This window comes from Phacochoerus africanus, chromosome 3 (genome assembly GCF_016906955.1).
Source record: "Phacochoerus africanus isolate WHEZ1 chromosome 3, ROS_Pafr_v1, whole genome shotgun sequence".
NCBI classification, from domain to species: Eukaryota; Metazoa; Chordata; class Mammalia; order Artiodactyla; family Suidae; genus Phacochoerus; species Phacochoerus africanus.
This window is the reverse complement of record NC_062546.1, coordinates 201,147,481-201,167,555: the sequence shown is the minus strand read 5'-3', so window position 1 is coordinate 201,167,555 and position 20,075 is coordinate 201,147,481. Positions and strand designations below refer to the sequence as shown.

Genomic DNA, 20,075 nt, shown 5'->3' with positions numbered 1-20,075 from the left:
CCCAGAGGCAAGGACCACCGAGAAAGAATCACTTAGCTTTTGCCACCATCAGGAACCTTCTGGCACCGTGTCAGATGTCACAGCTTGTCCTGCTTGCTTATGTAGCAACAGATTAGGAAATGCACTCCACGTGAGCTGACACGGCTTCGTCACCTATTTTTTGCTTCTTTGACAGTGTTACCACGCACACCGTTTAGGCAAGGCTAAAACCAATCTCCCCACGTGAACATCTCCGTGATCAAAACAGGCAGGATTTTTCTTTTAAATACTGGCATAGCTTGTAGTCAGTGGCACTTAAGACTCCCTGGAACACGGTAAATCCAAACATCTTTCTTTTGCCCCGTAGGGTATAGACACGCTACAGCGCACACAGCTCTGGGACGTTAGCCACACCCACAGGCAGCGTCTTTCACTAAATAGCTGATCCCATGTTGCACCTTCACCAAGAGACAAGTTCAAGAAAGAACGCCACGGCAAATTTGTAACATTAAATTCCCCTGAATGGGTCTTGACCATGACTAGCCCTTGGTTTCTTTAAAGTGTTTTGCTAGGAAATTGTCACATAAGTAAAAGAATACACTGGAGACCAAGAAAACCAAAGAAAGACATTTTCCACACTCATGCTGTTTGTTCCTCCGCGACACTCATTTTTCAAGGAACTTTCAAAGAAATGCCACCCAAATCATGCTGTGCTGCATCCTGGGTTTTGGTGGAGAAAGACTTGGCCCAAGAAGCCCAGTGGGCAGGCGCGGACGGTGGTCAGACTTCCAAATTGCATCCAAGTTTCTAAATGGCCACAGTGCTCAGGAGATGAAACATGTACAGGAAAGGGGGGGGGGGGGGACTACCGAAACTTCCAGATGTCAATTCAACTGAGTTGACAAATCAGGGCAGATTCTGCTTTTCCTTCCTTCTTAAAAAGACAAAGTGAAAGCCAGCCGCACACAAACTTCCCCCTAGGATTTTGCCTCAAGGAGCAACAGAATGAGGTTCTCCTGGAGAGGAGAAAAACCTCACTCACAGAAAACATGCTCATAGGGCCCCTCCCACCTTTTTGGGCCGGCACCTGCTGGGGGTCTGGAACCACCTGCCCGGAGGGGGGGGGGAACCTTCCCGAGTGCCTGTAGTACTCACCTGTGCCTCTGGGGGGCCCCCTTCATCTCTGATGAGCAGCAGGTAGCTCTGGCCGTCCACAACGATCTCCTTCTTGAATCTGCCACCTGTGACACACACACACAGTCTTGTCACGCGGGGGGAAACAGGGCATGAGGAGGGCACACAGACGTGGGCTTCGCTTGTGGAAAAATACACCCCAGGCTGTGGGCCTGGAGGCAGCCCTGCGTGGTTGGGGAGCGGGGGGGCTTCGTCTCTGTCTCCAGCAACCGCTGGATGGTGGGAGAAGGACTGAACTCAGATTTTGAAGTTCATCTTTACGAACCCGTGTTCATCTGCAGTGAGCACACACAGCCTCCACGCGAAGCCAGGGGCAGGGTGGCTGGGCAAGGTGGAATATGTGAACGCAGGCTTTGTGCGTCAAGGCGGGACTTGGCTCCCCTGGGAAGGCGCTGAGCCGGAGCTCGGAAACAGCACGAAACTGTTATTCTCTGGGTGGGTTCACCAAATGGAACCGAATTGGCCGTGCTCAACCGGGGCCTGGTCTCCGCCACGCTGATAAATCCAGGGGCTGAGAATCTGTATTCTCCTCAAGAGAAACCCAGTTCTTGAAAGGAAAACATAGAAACAGCACGGGGATGGTGTGTCCGGGTTCACGGTTCACAGGTAAGGGGGGGGGGGCTCAACTACTAGACACAGGTTAGACAGAGACTACCGGATGCAAATCTCCGCACAGGAGGGGACAGCGGTGCAGCGGCGGACGGACAGCGTTAGAGGCCACGCGGGGTTAGCGAGAAACCACCCGGGGCCCCGCTGGGGCCGGGGGAGGGGGCGAGGGCCACGCGAAGGCGGCAGGGGCGGACCACGTGCCCACGCCGGAGAGATGCCTGAGCGTCCGCCCTAAGCACCCGGGTCGGGCTGCCAGCCCTCCAAGCCCTCCAGCGCCGGTTCCTCTGCCATTTCCAGAGACAAACGACCTTTCCACGTTCTGGGCTCCCAGCCCATCCCAGTCGCCCCTCGCCAGGCTATGGTCTGGAGAGAGGGTCACAACAGCGCCGGCTCTCGTGTCAGCTCCTTGGCACAGAGGCTTTCCAGAACACCAGAGCACTCCAAACAACTGGAGGCTGGAGAACGCGGCCGGTGGAGCGTCCCCACCGGGCCCGGGGGCGCCACGTCAGTCTCTTGCCACCCGGAGTCACCTTGGGTTCTCCACTATAGGGACCCCCTGCTAATGGGGACCTTCCATGCCAGCGCCCGAGAATAAGCAACTAGAGCCTCCATCCTACCCCTAAAAAGTGTCGGAGGCCTGCACGACAGACTGGGGCAGGCCCGCTGCGATGGACCCTCTGGACGCGAGCGCACGCCCTGTCCACTCCCGCCCTGCGCTCCAGCCTGGGCACCGTGTAACAGGCAAGACGCAGGGACTTAAGCAGCAAGCACTTCCCAACACGAAAACAGATAAAGTCTCATTTCGATCCCGCCAACACCGAGAAAAGAAGGCAGTCGATGGAGAAGATTGGAAAGAAACACGGAGAAAACCATGTCTGACGAAGGATGTGACAGAGCGCGCGCACGCTGGACCAGCCACGGGAGGCGCGCTCTGCGCCTGCGCTTCAAGCAGTGGGCGGATCGGCCCTGATTCAGGGTCCCTGCGCCCCCGCAGCTCCGCAAACACACCCTGCCTCCCAGCATCCGAGTGCACATCCGTGGAGGCCAACCCTGGACTGATGAAGTCGGGTTCCACCTCCAGGAGACTGCACAGCTGCCCTGGGCCCACTGGTCTCACATGCGGCCAATTCCTCACTCGTCTGAGGGTCTCCAAAGCAGGAGGGGAGCGGTGGCCCTGTCCCTGTGTCTGCCTGGGTCCATGAAACGGCAGACCCTCCAGCCACCCCCACGCCCACCACCCATCTCTCGGGAATGAGGCCCAATGCTGCTCCCTGGGTCACTGTGCCCTCGCGTGTCTTCCGCGTAAACACTTGGCCGCGGCTCACAGCTATTCTTTCATGCTTTTGCAGAGTCACATTCACAAGTTACGGGTCTATGTGGTTGAGTCACAGTTTTAAAGTTAAGGATCTGCAGACCTCTTTCTGCTCCTCTGCTTCCTTCGAAGCAAAGGCCTTGGGACCTCATTTTCATCAGCTCCAAAAGGAGGGATTCTCTCCTCCATCTCTAAGGCCCCTTCCAATTCTAAAATCACTTTACAACTCCAAGATACGTACTTAGTATGTCTTTTCAATATTGTACGATGCCAAATATTAGACACTTGCAACGGATCTGTATAATTTTTCTGGTGTTATATACACATCAAGAAACAAAAGCACTACAAATGCATTTGCTGTGAACCTAAAGATTTGATAATTAGCGGAGTTCCCATTGTGGCTCAGTGGGTTAAGAACCAGACATCGTATCTACGAGGATGCAGGTTCCATCCCCGGCCTCACGCAGGGGATTAAAGATCCAGGGTCTTCCGTGTAGGTTGCAGATGCGGCTCATATCCATGCTGCTGCGGCTACGGTGTCAGCCAGCAGGTGCAGCTCCAATTCTGCCTTTAACCTGGGAACTTTCGTGTGCCACAGGTGCAGCCAGCCCTTTAAAAAAAAGAGAGAGAGGAGTTCCCGTCATGGCGCAGTGGTTAACAAATCTGACTAGGAACCATGAGGTTGCGAGTTCGATCTCTGGCCTTGCTCAGTGGGTTAAGGATCCGGCGTTGCCGTGAGCTGTGGTGTAGGTGACAGGTGTGGCTCAGATCCCGCGTTGCTGTGGCTGTGGCGTAGGCTGGTGGCTACGGCTCTGATTCGACCCCTAGCCTGGGAACCTCCATATGCTGCGGGAGCGGCCCAAGAAATGGCAAAAAAACAAAAAAACAAAAAAAGAGAGAGAGAGAAATGTCTGATTAATTAAAAAAAATTCAGCCAGGTGATTAAGCACCCAGACTGTGAGAAAGTAAGAAAATGATTAATAAAGCTTACATATAAAAATTAAACTCCTACTGCTGCTTGAACATCGGCAGCCTCAGGGGGAACAGGACCAGGGGTACTGGAGAAACACAGCCCTGCAGGCAAGCAAAGGAAATCTTTAAAACGTTTGTTTCCTACAGTTCACTCTCTTTCTGTCCCTCTCTTTCTTTCTAAATTTCATGGCCACACCCACAGCATATGAAAATTCGCGGGCCAGGTGCTGAGTCTGAGCCACAGCTGCCATATATGCCACAGCTGCCACATATGCCACAGCTTCAGCAATGCTGGATCCTTTAACCCACTGCTCCTGGTCAGGGATCAAACCTGCACCTTGGCAGTGACCCCAGCCGCTGCAGTCAGAGTCTCAACCCACCGGGCCAAGTGGGAATGCCACTTTATTTTTATTTACTTATTTACTTTAGCCGCACTTGCAGCAATTGGAAATTCCCGGGCCATGGATCAAATCCATGCCACAGCAGTGGCATGAGCCACTGCAGTGACAATGCCAGGTCCCCAACCTGCTGGCACCACAGGGAACTCTTAGAAACACTTTAGAAACACAAAGGGAAAAAAAGCTTGGGGTGCAGGCGTCGGTAGCACCAAGCTGGTCTGCATTCATCAGGAACCACCCTCTCAATACTTTAAGTTCAAACCCACCATCCCATCCCAGCCATTAGACCTTTTCCTACCGAAATCTGTACAGGACACCACCAAACTTTACATTCAATTTCGACTTTAATGGAGATTTTTTAAATGCCTATTTTATAATCCAATTTCCAATTACAGTGGTCCCTCAATATCCACGTGGCACTGGTTCCAGGACCCACAAGAATATCAAAATCTCTTATTTAAAATGGCATAGCAGGAGTTCCCATCCATGGCTCAGTGGCTAACAAACCCGACTGGTATCCACGAGGACCCAGGTTCGATCCCTGGCCTCGCTCAATGGGTTAAGGATCCAGAGCTGCCCTGAGCTGTGGTGTAGGTCACAGACGCAGCTCAGATCCCGAGTTGCTGTGGCTGTGGTATAGGCGGGCAGCTACAGCTCCGATTCGACCCCTAGCCTGGGAACTTCCAGGAGGGTATGGCCCTAAAAAGACAAAAGAGATGAATAAATAAAATAAAATGGCATAGTATTTTCACATAACCTACACACATCCTCCTGGATTCTTTAAATCATCTCCAGATTACCTGCAATATCTAATATAGTGTAAATGCCATGTACAGTCCTAAGTACCACATAAATGCCACATAAATAGTTGCTAACATGAGACAAATTCATGTTTTGTTTTTAGAGACTTCCTGTAATTTTTTTTTTCTTTTTTGGCCGAATATTTTCGATCCGTGCTTGGCTAAATCTGGGATGTGGAACTACCGGGTGCTGGCTGTACATCCGTGCAGGTCTATTTTATCCAGCTCTGTATTTCTAGCCCTTAATGCACAGTCTGGCCCACAGCCCACACTATAAACTTGTTACAGGAATGGCTGTCAACCTTCTCTGACTGCCAGATAGTATTACATAATCTTAAACTGCCTCAGGGATAATTTTATTTTTAGAAAGTGTACCCAAACCTGACCCCTGTATTCGGAGCCAGTGACACAAGTTTGGCACCAACCACCTGTGCAGAGGTGTGCAGGGCCCCACAGGCAGCTGCCTGCCCTCCGAGTCCACGGGGCCACCTGGGTCCTGTACCTGTGATAACATCTCCATGGAAGGGGAAAACAGAGGCCCCTTCTGACTTCAATCCATCCCTCCCAAAAATGCGGTGAAGTCGGCAGAGATAAACAGCACCGCCTTAGGTATTCAGTCAATAGGCAGAGATGGGTGGAGAGAAGCAGGTTCATTTCAGGGCTTGATGTTTTTGCTGTTGTTGTCTTTTTAGGGCCGCAGGTGCGGCACATGGAGGTTCTCAGGCTAGGGGTCGAATCGGAGCTGCGGCTGCCGGCCTACACCACAGCTCGAGGAAATGCTGGGATCCTTAACCTACGGATCAGGCCAAGGATCAAACCAAGTCCTCATGGACACCAGTCAGGTTCGTTCCTGCGGAGCCACGACGGGAACCCCAGGGCTTGATTTTCTTAACTGAGTTTTGCTGGACAGGGGAAGGGCTGCTTCCACCTCATCTGAGCAGAGCGAGGACATCCTTCCTGTCGGGACCCAACCTCCCCTCCAACTTATTACATTCCTGGTTCACCCAAAGGCTAGTTTTCAGAGTTTCCAGAAACCCGCCCTGGTTGCCTTTGTTTGCCCTTGAGCTTACATTCTTAAGCGAGTCAAAGCCTTCATTTCTTCCAGAAATGGGTAACGGATGGACCAGAACACACCCCACCAAGAACAGAGATGCCGACAGGGATGTGCCGTGAATCGCACACCAGGAAGAAGAGGTCAGTTGTTGTGTTTTTAGTATCTTGAAAAAGAACTTAAGGGTAACCAATTCCTCTCAAGGCTTCAAGGTCAAGGTTTCAAGGTCACCCCCCTGAATCCTGGCCTCATGCTGTGGGGACCAGTTTGGAATCTGGGATGCTGGCGTAGGTGCTATTTCGACTCGGCTGGGTAGGATGGATCTGCAGTGAAGCCCCACTCAACACAAGGACTGTCTATACCCGAGAGGTATCGCCATCTCACCTGCTTTGGCATTTCTGCTTTAAGGGGGAAAAAGAGAAAAACGAATTCTCATTTAAAAGAGAAAGTGTTGTTGGCAGTAAACCCTCCAAGAGACGTCTGACTTTTCTGTCGCTGTCTTTCTGGCTCACTGGGCTGAAGGCTGCTAACATATCCTTACGGTCCCACAGCAGCGCTCCAGGGAGCAGCAAGCCTTATGATACTTTGGAGTTTCGAGAGCCCTTCTCGTCCCACGTCATGGCCATTATTCCTCACGGCATCTTGTGATACAGGAGCCCCGTCAACACCCGCACCTACGGGGGTGGAAGAGAAGTTCTGACACCGACCGATACCCCCGCAACCAGGAGACTGCAGCGTGAGCCCCAAACCTAGACGTGCTGACGGATTCTCAGCTCTCCTCTCCTCCACGTGCATTTCTGCTAAGACCGTTCATGACACACACTGTCCGCAGTGGCGGCGGGGAGGGGCAGTTCTTACTCCACTTACGACGCCAGAAGGGAGCTGTCTCCAGCTCCAAAGACCTTCCCCACGTGTAAGGAACGGCAAAGAAAGAGACCTGCCCATCACTGTCTCACGTTTCACCTGCGGGTTGTCCATCTTTAGTTCTCCATGCACAAGACAAGGCTGCCTGTCATTCTTGAGGTTAAAACTGCACTAGAGCACACACCATTTCCCATCAGCAAGGGGCGAGGCACTGGTCCAGCCCCGGATCGCCCAGTCCAGCTGCTGTGACCCTTCCCACAGGTACAGGCCGGCCCTGCATGTGGTCTCCACCACAGGGGGCACCCGAGTCTCTTGGGAGGCATGGTTTAGAGGCTCCTGGCTTTTACTTATTGATTTATTTGGTCTTTTTAGGGCCGTAACCTGTGGCATATAGAAGTTTCCAGGTTAGGGGTTGAATCAGAGCTGCAGTTGCCAGCCTACACCAGAGCCACATCCACGCCAGATCCGAGCCCCGTCTTTGACCAACACCTCAGCTCAGGGCAAGGCAGGAGGCTCAGCCCACCGAGCGAGGCCAGGGACCGAACCCATGTCCTCGTGGATACTATTTGGCTTTGTACAACAGGAACTCTGAGTTTTTCATTTTTTTAAGTGGTAATTTTTAATGTTTCATCAGGGCCATTCCCAAGTGAAACAGGCTTTTTTTGGCCACAGTGTGCAGCTCAAGGTGGGATCTCAGTTCCCAGACCAGGGACTGAACCCAGGCCACAGTGGTGAAGATGCTGGATCCTAACCACTAGACCACCAGGGAACTCCCAAGGTTCTTGTCGTTTTTAACATTTGTCTAAAACTTTCTTCTTACTTAGCTCCGTGATAAAATAGAGATTCTACAAAGCGCGTTGTTTTCTAACTTACAGCCGGCGGGGTGAAAGGAATCCACTGAGGAGAACTATTAAGCTTTTTATTTCTCCCTGGGAGAACAGAAAAAAATTTAATCGTGCATGTGCCAGCAATTTTTAAAAATTAATCTTGCTTTTTTAACTTTGATAAAAATCCTGAGTCAGGTATCTATTACCGAGATTGTGAAAACGTTTCGTATCCTGACATTTAAAAGGAATTTGGGATCCTATGTTATTTTTACCCCGGGGGTACAAAAGTTTTCATTGGCAACATATTTGTTTACCAAATTTAACCAAACCCGACTTTATTTCCTCTGCCAAGTTTTAAAAAGTTTTACGTCGTTTGGGGGCGTGGCGGGGGGAGACTACTATAAAAACATCCTACTAGTAAGGACCCGATTACTGCATGGTAACCGCTAGGCAGTTCACCTAGCTCAGGGTTGCCACTTGGGGTGAAATCAAGGAGGACTCAGCACCCAGGCCGGGGTGTCTAATGGCTTAATTTCACCCAGACCTGAGCAGAATAAAGAGGGAAGATGAGGAAAGACTTCAAAGTTCCCGGGTAAGATGAAAACCTGAACTTCGTGACGGCTGAACTCCCTTTCTTCCATTTCTAATAAAAGGAGGGGGGAGAAGTGAACACCAGAAAAACAAATCACGATCCACCAGGAAAAGCAAAGCTTCACTTAACCAGCCTGGGGCTCACTGGCCTGGGGAATACAAAGGCGGACGCTAGAGCTGGGTGCTGAGGGGCTCCCAAACCCAAGGGGGCCGGGGCCCTGCGGAGAGGCAGCCAGGAGGCCCTGCAAAGGCTGTCTAGAGGCAGAGCGCCCCCCAGACCACAGGAGGGGACCCCGAGGGGAGGGACAAGACCCTTCCACGCCCCACGGGGGGCGGGCAACCTGGTGAAGGGCATCCAGCAGGTGCCTGGGGAGGGCAGTGCCCTGCTGTAACAGCAGCTCACCTTCGTGCAGAGGTGATGCCCTCAAGAGGCCGAAGACTGGTGTCTCACAATGATTTTCAGGGTAAATGACACCCGGCCTTGGCCTCCTGTGTCCACGGTTGTAAAAACCTTGTCCAGCAATCGTCTGTGCAACCTCGAGAGCAACCTGCTCTGGGACGTGTCCCACCTTCTCGTGACAGTCAAGGCGGGCACACGTGCGGTGACAACTTTCTGTGGGCCGCGAGTCGGTTAAGCAATGACAAGCGAATAGGTAAGCAGCCGAGTCTTGGGGCTGTCACAGGGCATTTAGTGCTAACCAGCCTAGGGGCGCCTACCTGAACGGGTCTATGGAATGAGAGTGGCTGCTTCCATTGATTCAATCTGGAATTTCAAGAGTCCACTGTTGCTACCCTCCAGTGGTTCTGGATCTAGTTAACGGAAGAAGACCTTGAACTGGCAAGTAAGGTGTGTGTATGTGTACATGCGCATACAAACATACATACACACACACGTGTATATATACACACCTACATATGTGTGTACACACATGTAGTATGTCACCTGTGTAGCTCAGGTTGTCCTAACATCAAGCAAATAAAAGCAAAAATTAATTGCATGAAAAGGCAGACAGAAAACTGAGAGGGGGACCCCCAAAGCCCTATTTTCTGTTCATAAAAACTGCTTCCTTATCTCTGATAAGGGGTCAGAAATTTATAAACGAGAACTCGTGCAAGTTTATTCATCATGACGTATCAGAGATCTACGGAAATCACTTTGTACCAGTGGGACTGCTGCTCCAAAAAGAAACCGGAAAACTGATGTTTGAGGAAGTGGTTTGTTGCCCAATATTACATTCAACGTCCTGACATCTTCACTTCCAAGAACTTTGAGGGAAACATCAATTAGCAGCTTAACACATGAAGCCCATTCAGAGGTCTCGCCTCCAAATGCAATCTTTTTTTTTTCTTTTTTTGTCGTTTTGGTTTTTTCTAGGGCTGCACCTGAGGCCTATGGAGGTTCCCAGGCTAGGGGTCTAGTTGGAGCTGTAGCCGCTGGCCTACGCCAGAGCCACAGCAACGCGGGATCTGACCAGCGTCTGCAACCTACCACACAGCTCACGGCAATGCTGGATCCTTAACACACTGAGCGAGGCCGGGGATCGAACCCCAAACCTCATGGTTCCTAGTCGGCTTCATTTCCACTGCGCCATGACAGGAACTCCCAAATGCGATCTTTTGAAGACCAAGATAAACAGGGGAAGCCTGGGCAGGTGGAGGCTGGATGACCTACCTGGACCAGCCTCCAATCATCCACATCCAGGGACAGACCCAATGGCACTCTGATGAAATTTTATTAGCTCTTTCCTGCCAGAAACACTAAAGTTGCTGTAAAATAGCCTTATCCCAATAAAACATCCTCCATAGTCACAGCTGCAGAACCTCAGATACTGCAAAGATTAAAGTATGCCCAACCCTGTCAGCAGCCCCAGAGAGCAGGCAGGTCCTGGAGCCCAAGGCATCCTTTGCCTGCGGAGATGCCCAAAGGACAGGGGGTGCTCTGGAAAGGGAAGCCAGGTCCCCGCTGGCCTCAGTCACGCTCCAGGTGTGATGCCGGCCCCCAGGCCTGTCGCCTGTCCACTCCTCAGGGGCTTGACGGAGCTTAAGCTCGGACCCCAGGCCCACTCCCGCTGCCCTGGTTGCACACCCTCAGACTTCCCTGCAAGGCTGTTTTTGGAGGTTAAGCCCACCCTCCCACCTCCAAGTACACGCTCCTCCACCGACCTCAGTACTTTCCCCAACAGCTGCTCCAGGGACAGGCGGTGGCCGCCACTGCCCAGCACTCAGGAGACGTGGTGACCCGAGGTCCTTCTGAGGCCCCTGAACCTGGCTGCTGAGCCGCTAGGTGGCAGTGGTCCTTTCAGGACAGCAGTGTGTGTGTGTGTGTGTGTGGTCCTTTCAGGACAGCAGTGTGTGTGTGTGTGTGTGTGTGTGTGTGTGTGTGTGTGTGGCTGGGGCAGGGGTGGAATACGTGCAGAGGAAGCAGCCCATGGCCACCCACCAAGGTCAACCTCTGAGTCAGGTGAATTTGAGCCGCTCGGGGAGCCCCTGGTGCCTCAGTTTCCTTAAGTGAGAATTGCAGTAGCACCTGCACCGGCCTTGGTAGCCCCAGCGAGGGGCAGGAGTAGGCCCGGGTCCGCTGTCAGGCTCCCCGAACCATACAGGGGCCTCAGAAACACCAACTCACAACTGCCATGGCACAGGGACAATGCTGTGACTTCCCAGGGGGAACCGCCTGCTGAGGGAGGGTTCCAAGGTCAAATTCAAGGACAAGGAAGTAGCAAGACCACGGCGAGCAGAGGAGGAAACATGTGCGTCTTGCAGATGCCCAGATGAAAACCCGCTAATTCGGTCATAATTCCACGCCTTCTGGAAGATAGGGGTAGTATTCTTTTCCGCAGGTCGAAACAGCTCTTGAGATGGATGGGGCCTCCGGGAGCACGTCCCCGTAAGCCTCAGTACCCATCAAGTGTAGGGGGAGTCTAACCTTAGAGCAAGGGACAGCGGAACCAAGGGGGAGGGTCTGAGGGACCCTCGGCCGGTGACAGTTTGGCTCTCTCGGTACCTGTGAGAGGTCTCTCACAGGCTCGCCCTGCCCACTGGTCAGCTCCTGACCGTGGCAGTAAAACCTCAGTCTTTGGAACCAGCCATCAGCAAGGACAGAGCCCGCCCCGTCACGGGCTCGGCACAGCGCTGGGCCGGGCACACAGGGAACAAGACAGAGCCTCTGACTGTCAACCTCTTTCTGCAGCCAGAGAAAGAGGGAGCTGGGAGTATAGGGGGTGCTGGGAGCAGAGACAGCCTGAGCCCCACAACCTACTGGGAACCCACCCAGCGGATGGGTGGCGGGCTGTCTTGGAGTCAGTCCTTGGAAGGAGGGAACAGGCCCTTCATATAAAACCTACCAGACAGGCAGACCTGTGGGGTCAGTTCTGACCCCTGCAATAAAGCACACGGCGCTGGAAAATGGTCACAGGGAGGTCTCGGCTTCCCAGGGCGCAGACGCTGTGTTTCCGCCAGGCTGCAGTGGTCCAGCAACGGTGCAAGCATCACGTCTCAAAGAACACCGTGCAGGCCTTCATTTAAAAATACCACTCAAGGGAGTTCCCGCCGTGGCTCCGTGGTAGAAAATCCAAATAGTATCCATGAGGACCGCGGGATCGATCCCTGGTCTTGCTCCGTGGGTTAAGGATCCAGCGTTGCCGTGAGCTGTGGAGTAGGTCACAAACACGGCTTGGAACCTGCATTGCTGTGGCTGCGGTGTAGGCCGGCACCCGCAGCAGCTCCCATTTGACCCCTAGCCTGGGAACCTCCATATGCTACAGATGCTGCCATTAAAAAAAAAAAAAAGGATAAAGAGAATACTACTAAAAATTCAGACCATCATCTGAGCCTTCAGTGAGTGATAATCTTTCTGCTGGTAGAGGGTTTGAAATATGGCAAGAATTATCAAAAAGTGATACAGAGACGCAAAGTGAGCAAAATGCTGTAGGAAAAAAAAGGCACCAACAGACTCGATTAGTGCAGGGCTGCTGCGAACCTTCAATTTGTTTTTTTCTTATTCTCCTAAAAAAAAGTTTGTTTTTTTTTAAAAAAAAGCAATATCTGAGAAGTGCCAATAACATGAGGTCTGCCTGTGTAACCAAAGAAGACAGCTGTCTGCTGGAGACGTTCCAACACCCACTGCTGTGGGCGGCTCGAACATTCCAGCATCTACCATGGTCTCTGAAATAGTCTGGCGGTAACTGGGATACATTTAGTCATGCACATTTGTTTCCTTGGGGGAAAATGTACTTAAGGTTGTTTTATTTTTAATATTCTGTACACTTATTTTAAGCATGAAAAAGGATAAATTATAAAAAGTACAGCAGATGCAGGAGAAAGAGCCCAGGTGGAGGCCACATCCTACCACCTGCAGTCGGAGGGGTGTCCACAGGTGGGAGCCTCAGAAAGGTGACTGTGAAACGCGCCCACCAGCAGAAGCCAGCGGTTTGGAAGGTTGTGCAGCTAAGAGGACACAGGCAAATGGTCTCTTACTGAGTTCCTCGGGCTTTTTCGAAACGGGTATTGCCCCCGTGAAAATGGTCTTTTTATTAAAGAAAATAATTTGTGTGGGGCAAACTAGTTTTGAATACGCAATTGTAGAATGAACGTGTCCAAGTTTTGGCTTTGGAACTGTCTGTTCAGACACACGTCTCTGGATATAAAGCAGGTGTTTGTCTCAAGACACGCCAACAGGGCGGTGGTTGTGCGACTGGACCATATGGAGAAACCCAGAAACCCGCTGCAGTTTAAGACTTGATGTGTTGACACACTGCAGAGCAGGGGGGACCAAATGTCTCCGAGAAGGGCCACCAAACAGTAAACGCTTCAGGCCTTGCGGGCAGGAGCCTTGTTTCTGCGGGGGGTTGTTTTTGTTTATTTATTTTTTACGAACCTTTAAAAATGCAGCAATCCTCCCGAACTCCTGCAGGGGTGGCTGTGGGAGGGCCAGCTCATCTGTGCTATTTCTGCAGAGGTCACAGGGACACAAGGCACTTACTGTGGGACTGTCAGCTTCCATTTCCTGGGCAGACAGGGGTTTCGCGGGGCGTGGGGTCAGGGGGAACCCTCTTTGGAAGGGTCTCATCCCTCGGGAACCGGTGGAAGCATTTCGCAGAAGGGATCCAGCCAGGTCCTGTCCCCAGGTCCTGGTCCCCATCCTAGAGGGAGCTCTGGTATCTGGGGACAGCAGCCTGTACAATGGACACCACCAAGCCCTGCAGCAAAGCTTGCCTTCGGGCTGGCAGGAAACAGGACCCTGCCTCAGGTGTGGGCGTGCCCGCCTGTCTGTCTCTCTCTTGGGTGGACTTGAGTGCAAGTCCTGCCAGACCCAGGAGCTCCTGCATCTAGACCTTGGCACACACTGGGCTTCCCTCTACTACTGGTGCAGCCGGGCTCCTGCCCAAGTCAGAACGCAGGCCAGGGCACAGCCTACAGCCAGTGTTTCTTAAGACTAATAAGCTGCCGCCCCTCCCGATGGGGCAGCAGAGGGCCCTGTGGTATTCGGGTCCTCACAGCTCACTCCCACGTTACGGGAGCCCATGGCCACGTCCAGGTGCTCTGAGGAGCCTTTCCATCTGCCCTCCTGTGTCCCTCTCCAAAGCCCGGTGCTGGCATGAGGACTGCCAGGAGCCCTGAGGTCTGGCCCTGAGGCCCCTCAGCATCCTCCTACCCTCAAGGGCAAAGGCAGAAGCACACCCAGCCTGGGGTACCTGGAGATCCTGCTGGCATGAGGCGAGGTCACACCACGTCCCGCCCCCTCCGCACACACTCTTCACTTCCAACACACTTAGCCACGCAGGTGGCCCTCAAAGGGCCGTGCCACTTTCTTCCTTTGTTTGTGGTCTCGCTGGTTTGTGAAGCAGCCAAACAACAAGAACAGGGGCTCAGAAAAGGATCACATGCTGCCCACACGTGCTGTCCCCACGGGCAGCAGCTGGCAGAGGCAGGGCAGGCATGACCCTGTGCCACACACAGGGCTCCCCCTGAACCGAGACCCTGGCTCAGAACCCTTCCCCACACAGGTCGCCGGGGGGCAGGCTGTGATGATGAAAGATGACACTGGGAGCCGAATCTGGGTCAGCCGTCGAAGAATTCCCTCCGCCAGACCACCGCAACCATGTCAGCTGTCGCCTTTGTAGGTGACGGGGAACTGAACGTGCTGTGCACACGCACGCACACGCACGCACGCGCACGCACACCCAGCCGGTCCCAGTCCTCCTTGGATCCGGCTCCCTCGACACCCCAGCTCTCGGGGCGGGGTCCGGGCTCCTGCACGACGTGCCTGCGTGGGGCACAGCGTGGTCGCCCTCATCACCGCAGACCCCCTCCTGTCATTCTTTTCGGGGACGTGGCCTGTTCAGCAGCCGGTGTTTAACTTCTCCTCTGTCCCCCCCAGGCCCTGGCCCTGGGGGGCCGCCGTGACCCTGAATGGAAGGCTGCAGGTACAGCTCTAATGCCCGGCCAGCGTGACTTACGGGGTCATGGACAGGATGCGACGTCTTCCCCCAGCAGCTGTCCCGTCTCCCACCGGCCACGGAACGTGGGGGCCGCACTTTCCCGTCAACACCAGGGCCCATCTGGAACGTACGCCTCTCACCCGACCCACAGCCGCGGGCACTGCCCACCCCGCACGCCCTTCTCTGCCCACCCTGTGGTCGGCTCGCCTCGGCTGAGGACTGGCCGTGAGTCTTCGACCTCCCCCTGCCCCCTGGCACCAATAAAACAGGTGGGGGAAGAGGTGAGACGGTAGAAGCCAGAGGAAGAGCTGCCAGAGGCAGCAAAGAGGGGCGTGCCAACAGCACCCACTCATCCAGTCGCGGGGGCGGTGTCCCCTGCATAAAGGGCGACAGGCCTTTACAAAGAGCCCGCGGGTGACAACTCGGAAAATGTGTGCGACTTGAGCAAGGCCCATCAGAGCTGCCTGAGTCTTTTGCTCTTGCTGCGGAGAAAAACACTCAACTCTTCATCCCTAGCAGGCATGAGTCCTGGGGACCGAGCGGTCCTGAGGCCGCCGAGAGCTGCCGGGCACCGAGCAGGGAGACCCAAGAAGGAGGCAAGGCAGGCTCCTCACCAGTCCACGTGGATCAGTGGACCAGGGTCCTTCCTAAGCTCTAAATCCATCCCTTGAGCTGCTCCAGGTACAGGAGTTGATAAGCCCCCCTTTCCATTGAAGGTTAGTCAAGCAGGTCATCCCCTGCAACCAGGAGAGTCCACACCATGGCAGAGAACACGGACCCTGCGGCTTCGAGGTCAGCTGCCTGGGCGAGTGGGGACTGGCTGGCTGCCAGCGAGATGGTGCAGTCAGGGCCCAGGGACGTGGGCAGATGCAGCAACAGAGGAAAACACCGAGAAGACACTTGCTCATGGTTCAGCTTTGACAGAGGCAGTGACAGTTTTCCAAGAGGCAATAAAGTCATGCACCTAAAGTTCTAAAAACCACCTTGCGGGAGTTCCCTGGTGGCTCAGTGGGTTAGGGACCCAGCATATCATGGCTGCAGCTTGGGTCGGCTGTGGCATGGGTTTGATCCCTGGCCTGGGAACTTCCGCATGCCACGGGTGCAGCCAGCAACAACAACAACAACCCTTCGGAGTTAAAATTTCTCTAGAAAAAAATGACTAGTAATTTCGAAGGTGCGACTTTCCAGACCTCTCCTTTTTCCTCTTCCAGAAATGGTTGTGTAACAACCTCTGCAGCCCTGAGGCGCCTCAGGGAAAGCAACAGTTGTGTCCGCAGCCTGCATTACACTGTTTTGGGCTTCGGTGACTCCAGGGACATGGACGGGCATCTGTGGGCATCCTGGGCCCCGGGAACGCTGCCCGGCAGAAGCCAGCAGGCACAGCGTCTCAGCTGACCAGGTGGGACCCAATACCTTGAATTAGTCATTCATCCAGAAGCCTCTTCTCCCTGGAACGCACACGCTGACCGCAGGCGCAGCGCCCAGCTCTCAGTAGGCCCTCGGTTTCTTGCTGAATCAATTATAACAATACAGGACGAGGTGTTCTGAGTTCCAAACAACCAATTCAGAAACACATTTTGTCCTGCCAGTTTTGTCAGTGCCAAAAACAGAGAACCTCCTTATTCTCATTTTACAGCTTTCTTCTTCTTGCTCAAAATAAGTAGACCCTGCTTCTCTGTAATTATTCCTTTGACGTTCTAGGGATAATTTTAGTATCCTTCACCTAGTGTAGGCATTATCACCTGACCCTCGAAAGGGCTTATGTGAGGGGACGGAGTTATAAAGATGAGGACAATGATGAGAGGCGAGGCTATTTCTAGGGTTAGCATGTGGAATAATGAAAGATGGCTGATCAGACTTGTGCTTTATCTATTAAGCTAATCTATCAGCAGGCTCGTAACTGTAAGGTTTCCGATAATCCTCATTAAAAAAAAAAAAAAAGGTATCATGTACTTATAATCACTTGGTTGCAAGTAACATGGAGAATTATGCTGAAAAACTTAACTGGCTAGATTTCAAAACTACTCCAATTTTATTAGCGTTTACAGATTGTGTTCGTTGGAACATTAAACAGCACCCAAGGACGTGTTTAGAAATAAGCCTGACATCTGTTGAGCAGTGGTAGCTGACAAAATTTTTTTTTTAGGTTTATTTGATTTGGAAAGGGTCTTTGGAGCTGACAGTTTAAATGTATTTCATGTGTCCTAGAAAATAAGGCTGCTATTTACCACATGGCTTGTTTCTAAGAAACGAAGTAAACATTCATTTAAAAAAAAAATGATTTAGGATGCACATGCTCCTGAAAACGCTTTTACTACCCTGACGGTGGACACATCTGCCTGAAAACCATTTCAGGCAGAGTCCTGAGGGGATGTGGCAAGACTAACAGAAGGATGTCCAGCTCGCGGTGACCTGGCAGCCGGCAGGCCCCTGTCACTGGAGGAAGGGACCCCCAGATCCACGGCCGGCATGTGACATCCCAGCTGGGAGCAGGCAGAGCACAGCGGGAACCCCAGGCCAGTTACCCTGAAAACCACACACTGAGCCACGTCCCACCAGGGAAGCCCCTGACAATGCACTGCAGCTCACATGGCACTGCCACCCCGGCTGTGACAGAGACCTCACCAAGCTCAGGCCCCACCTACAACACCTGGGTGGGGCCAGCCTACTTGGAAGTCCCTAACTTTCTCTAGTCTCCAAATGACACAATTAGGTCCCAGGTATCTGTCTGCAGGCATGACCTGAGCTTTACTGGAAGCTGCCAGAATAACCACACTCATGGAGAGATGACCTCAGGCATATCAAACCAGCCTGAGCTTGGCCAGGGCAAAGGACGCCTAGAGCCCGAGCAGAGGAGCGGATCTCACTCCCGACAGACAGGAGGTCCTGAAGCCACAGCTGTGGGACCTGCTGCGGCAGCGGGGCTCCACCTGGAAGAGAAGGTTCGGGAGCAAAGGGGCAGGACCCACGTCCCTGAGCCCTCGCTCTCTGCCAGCGGCCCCAGCGGAGTCTTGTACCCACTCACACTCTTATTGGTCCCTACGACCACTGGGAAGCAGAGAAGGGTAAGCTGAAACGCAGGGGGCTGCGTCACTCACCCACAAGGAGAGTAAGTGCCTGAGGCAGGCGGGGAACCCGGGCTTCGACAGCCCCGGGCAAGTGCGGCCTGACACGGAGGCCTGGGGCTCCGAGCAGGGGTGTGTGGCCTCCAGCCCTGAGATCCCGCACTTGAGGACTGGCTCCAGCTTCTTGGCAAGACACTCCAGCTCCCGGACTCCACCGAGCTCCCTTCCGGTCCTGGTCGCTCCCACTCCTCCCCCAAATCACTCAACCCTTCCTCACCGCCCTGGAGCCCACAGTGGGCAGACGCACTGGGCACTTCTATGTCCCTCCCCAGAATGCGAGCCAGTTCTTCCTTCCCATGAAACCTCCCTGTCTTGATCAAACTCCGTACATCCTGATGAGCCACACGAACAAGAGAACAATTTAAGACGTGGGAATACCCGGAGTATTTCCTACTACCCAGGCTCAAAGCCACGGCACACTTGGAATTTCCATCACGTCCAAAAAGCCTCATTTCCTATCTTAGAAGATTTCCTCCAGCTCAGGAAGGACAAAGACCTCCCCTCCCTGTCCTCCAGCAAGTCCCCAGGGGAGGAGCCACCTTCAATTCTTCGCCCTGGCTCCTGAGACGGCCCAGTCTGTTACAGTGGTGACAGGAACGGTGCAGGACCCACAATCTAAGACAAGCTCGCGTCTTCTGTGTGCTGGCCCGGAACTGCCGGGCTGCTGCCACTCCACCTGCACGGCCACCGCTGGGAAGAGGCAGAGCGTGGAGCCACAGGAAGACATTGCCCCCGAGGGACAGGCCGTGCGGTGGCGGCGCTCACACCGGCATGTACCCCGCGATCAGGCTCGTGGCCAGGAACCTGCTGGCCGCTCGAAGCACTCACCCCGAAGCGGGAATTGGTAAAGAGCCTACAGGAAGCTGAAGATGCCTTCAACCGAGGCATCAGCTGCTCACGGCCAGCCGCTCCCCAGCACACACCTGGCCAAGGCCCTTCTCTGCAGCAGGTGGTGAGCCGGGACCCTCACTGTCCTGGCCTCCCACCTGGCTGAGGGTTTACCCAACCCACTGCAGGCTCCTCCCACTCGGTTGAGGGTTTACCCACCCACTGCAGGCTCCTCCCACCCACTTCCCACCTGGCTGAAGATTCACCCCAGATTTGACCGCCTGGCATCATCCTGGCACTTGTCCCCCTTCTGGTGGCCTGTAATTCCTTAACGAATTAGCCAGGAGCCACCCACTCTATCAGCACAGTAAGGAAGGTCTCTGGATGTTTTTTAGTTTGTTTCCAGGAACTTTACATCCGCTTGCCAATCCCCTCGGCAGCTGAGTGCCTCTCGGAGCTGGCCGGCCCCTGCCCCTACACCCCCTGCCCCTCCACCCCCTCCGGGAAGGCAGCTGCCAGGACAGGCCACTCAAGCTCCAGGTGCCTCTCTGCACAGCTCAAGGCGCGAGGCACAAAAGGAGCAGCACACAGAGATGTCACGGCGAGGTCTGGGGGCAGCAGCTCTTGGAGACACTGTGGTCTCCCCCCTCAACAAGGAGAAGTGTTCCAGGTGGCCCTTCCATCAAATTCCCATGTAACACTGCGCAGCTTGTTTTTTGTTTTTTAATTTTGAAGGGAGAAAGTGAAAACCAGCGGCAGACACATGGGGTCTGTGGTGGGGGAGGCGGGGTGCACAGCAGACTCCCGCTCACAGACACACAAGGCGGAAACTCAAATTACAAGCCCCTCCCTCCCCTCTAATGAGCAGCCATTAATAGGGCACTCTTGGCAAAGGAGCGATCTGCATCCGATTCTTTCCATCCAAAGGGAGTGACAGCTGTGCAATGCCATCAGCCGTGTGAAGGCTGGAGAGGCTAACCTAATCTCTGTGACCTTCCAGGACACCAGCAGTGCGGCCAGGAAGGTCTGGGCAGCCAACTGTCCTTCTTGTCACCAAGCAGTAACAGGGCAGCTTCAATAGTTTT

At 53.6% G+C, this 20,075-nt stretch overlaps 1 protein-coding gene across 9 annotated transcripts in view; it reads right to left on the bottom strand.

Annotated features, from left to right (window-relative positions):
* Nucleotides 1-20,075, bottom strand: part of AGAP1 (ArfGAP with GTPase domain, ankyrin repeat and PH domain 1) — a 566,173-nt gene that overhangs the window by 346,688 nt on the left and 199,410 nt on the right. For all 9 annotated transcript variants that reach the window (XM_047773839.1, XM_047773835.1, XM_047773837.1 and 6 more), the window contains one exon: nucleotides 1,135-1,220. In XM_047773839.1, coding sequence (XP_047629795.1) covers nucleotides 1,135-1,220 — 86 coding nt within the window. The remainder of the gene's footprint in view (nucleotides 1-1,134; nucleotides 1,221-20,075) is intronic.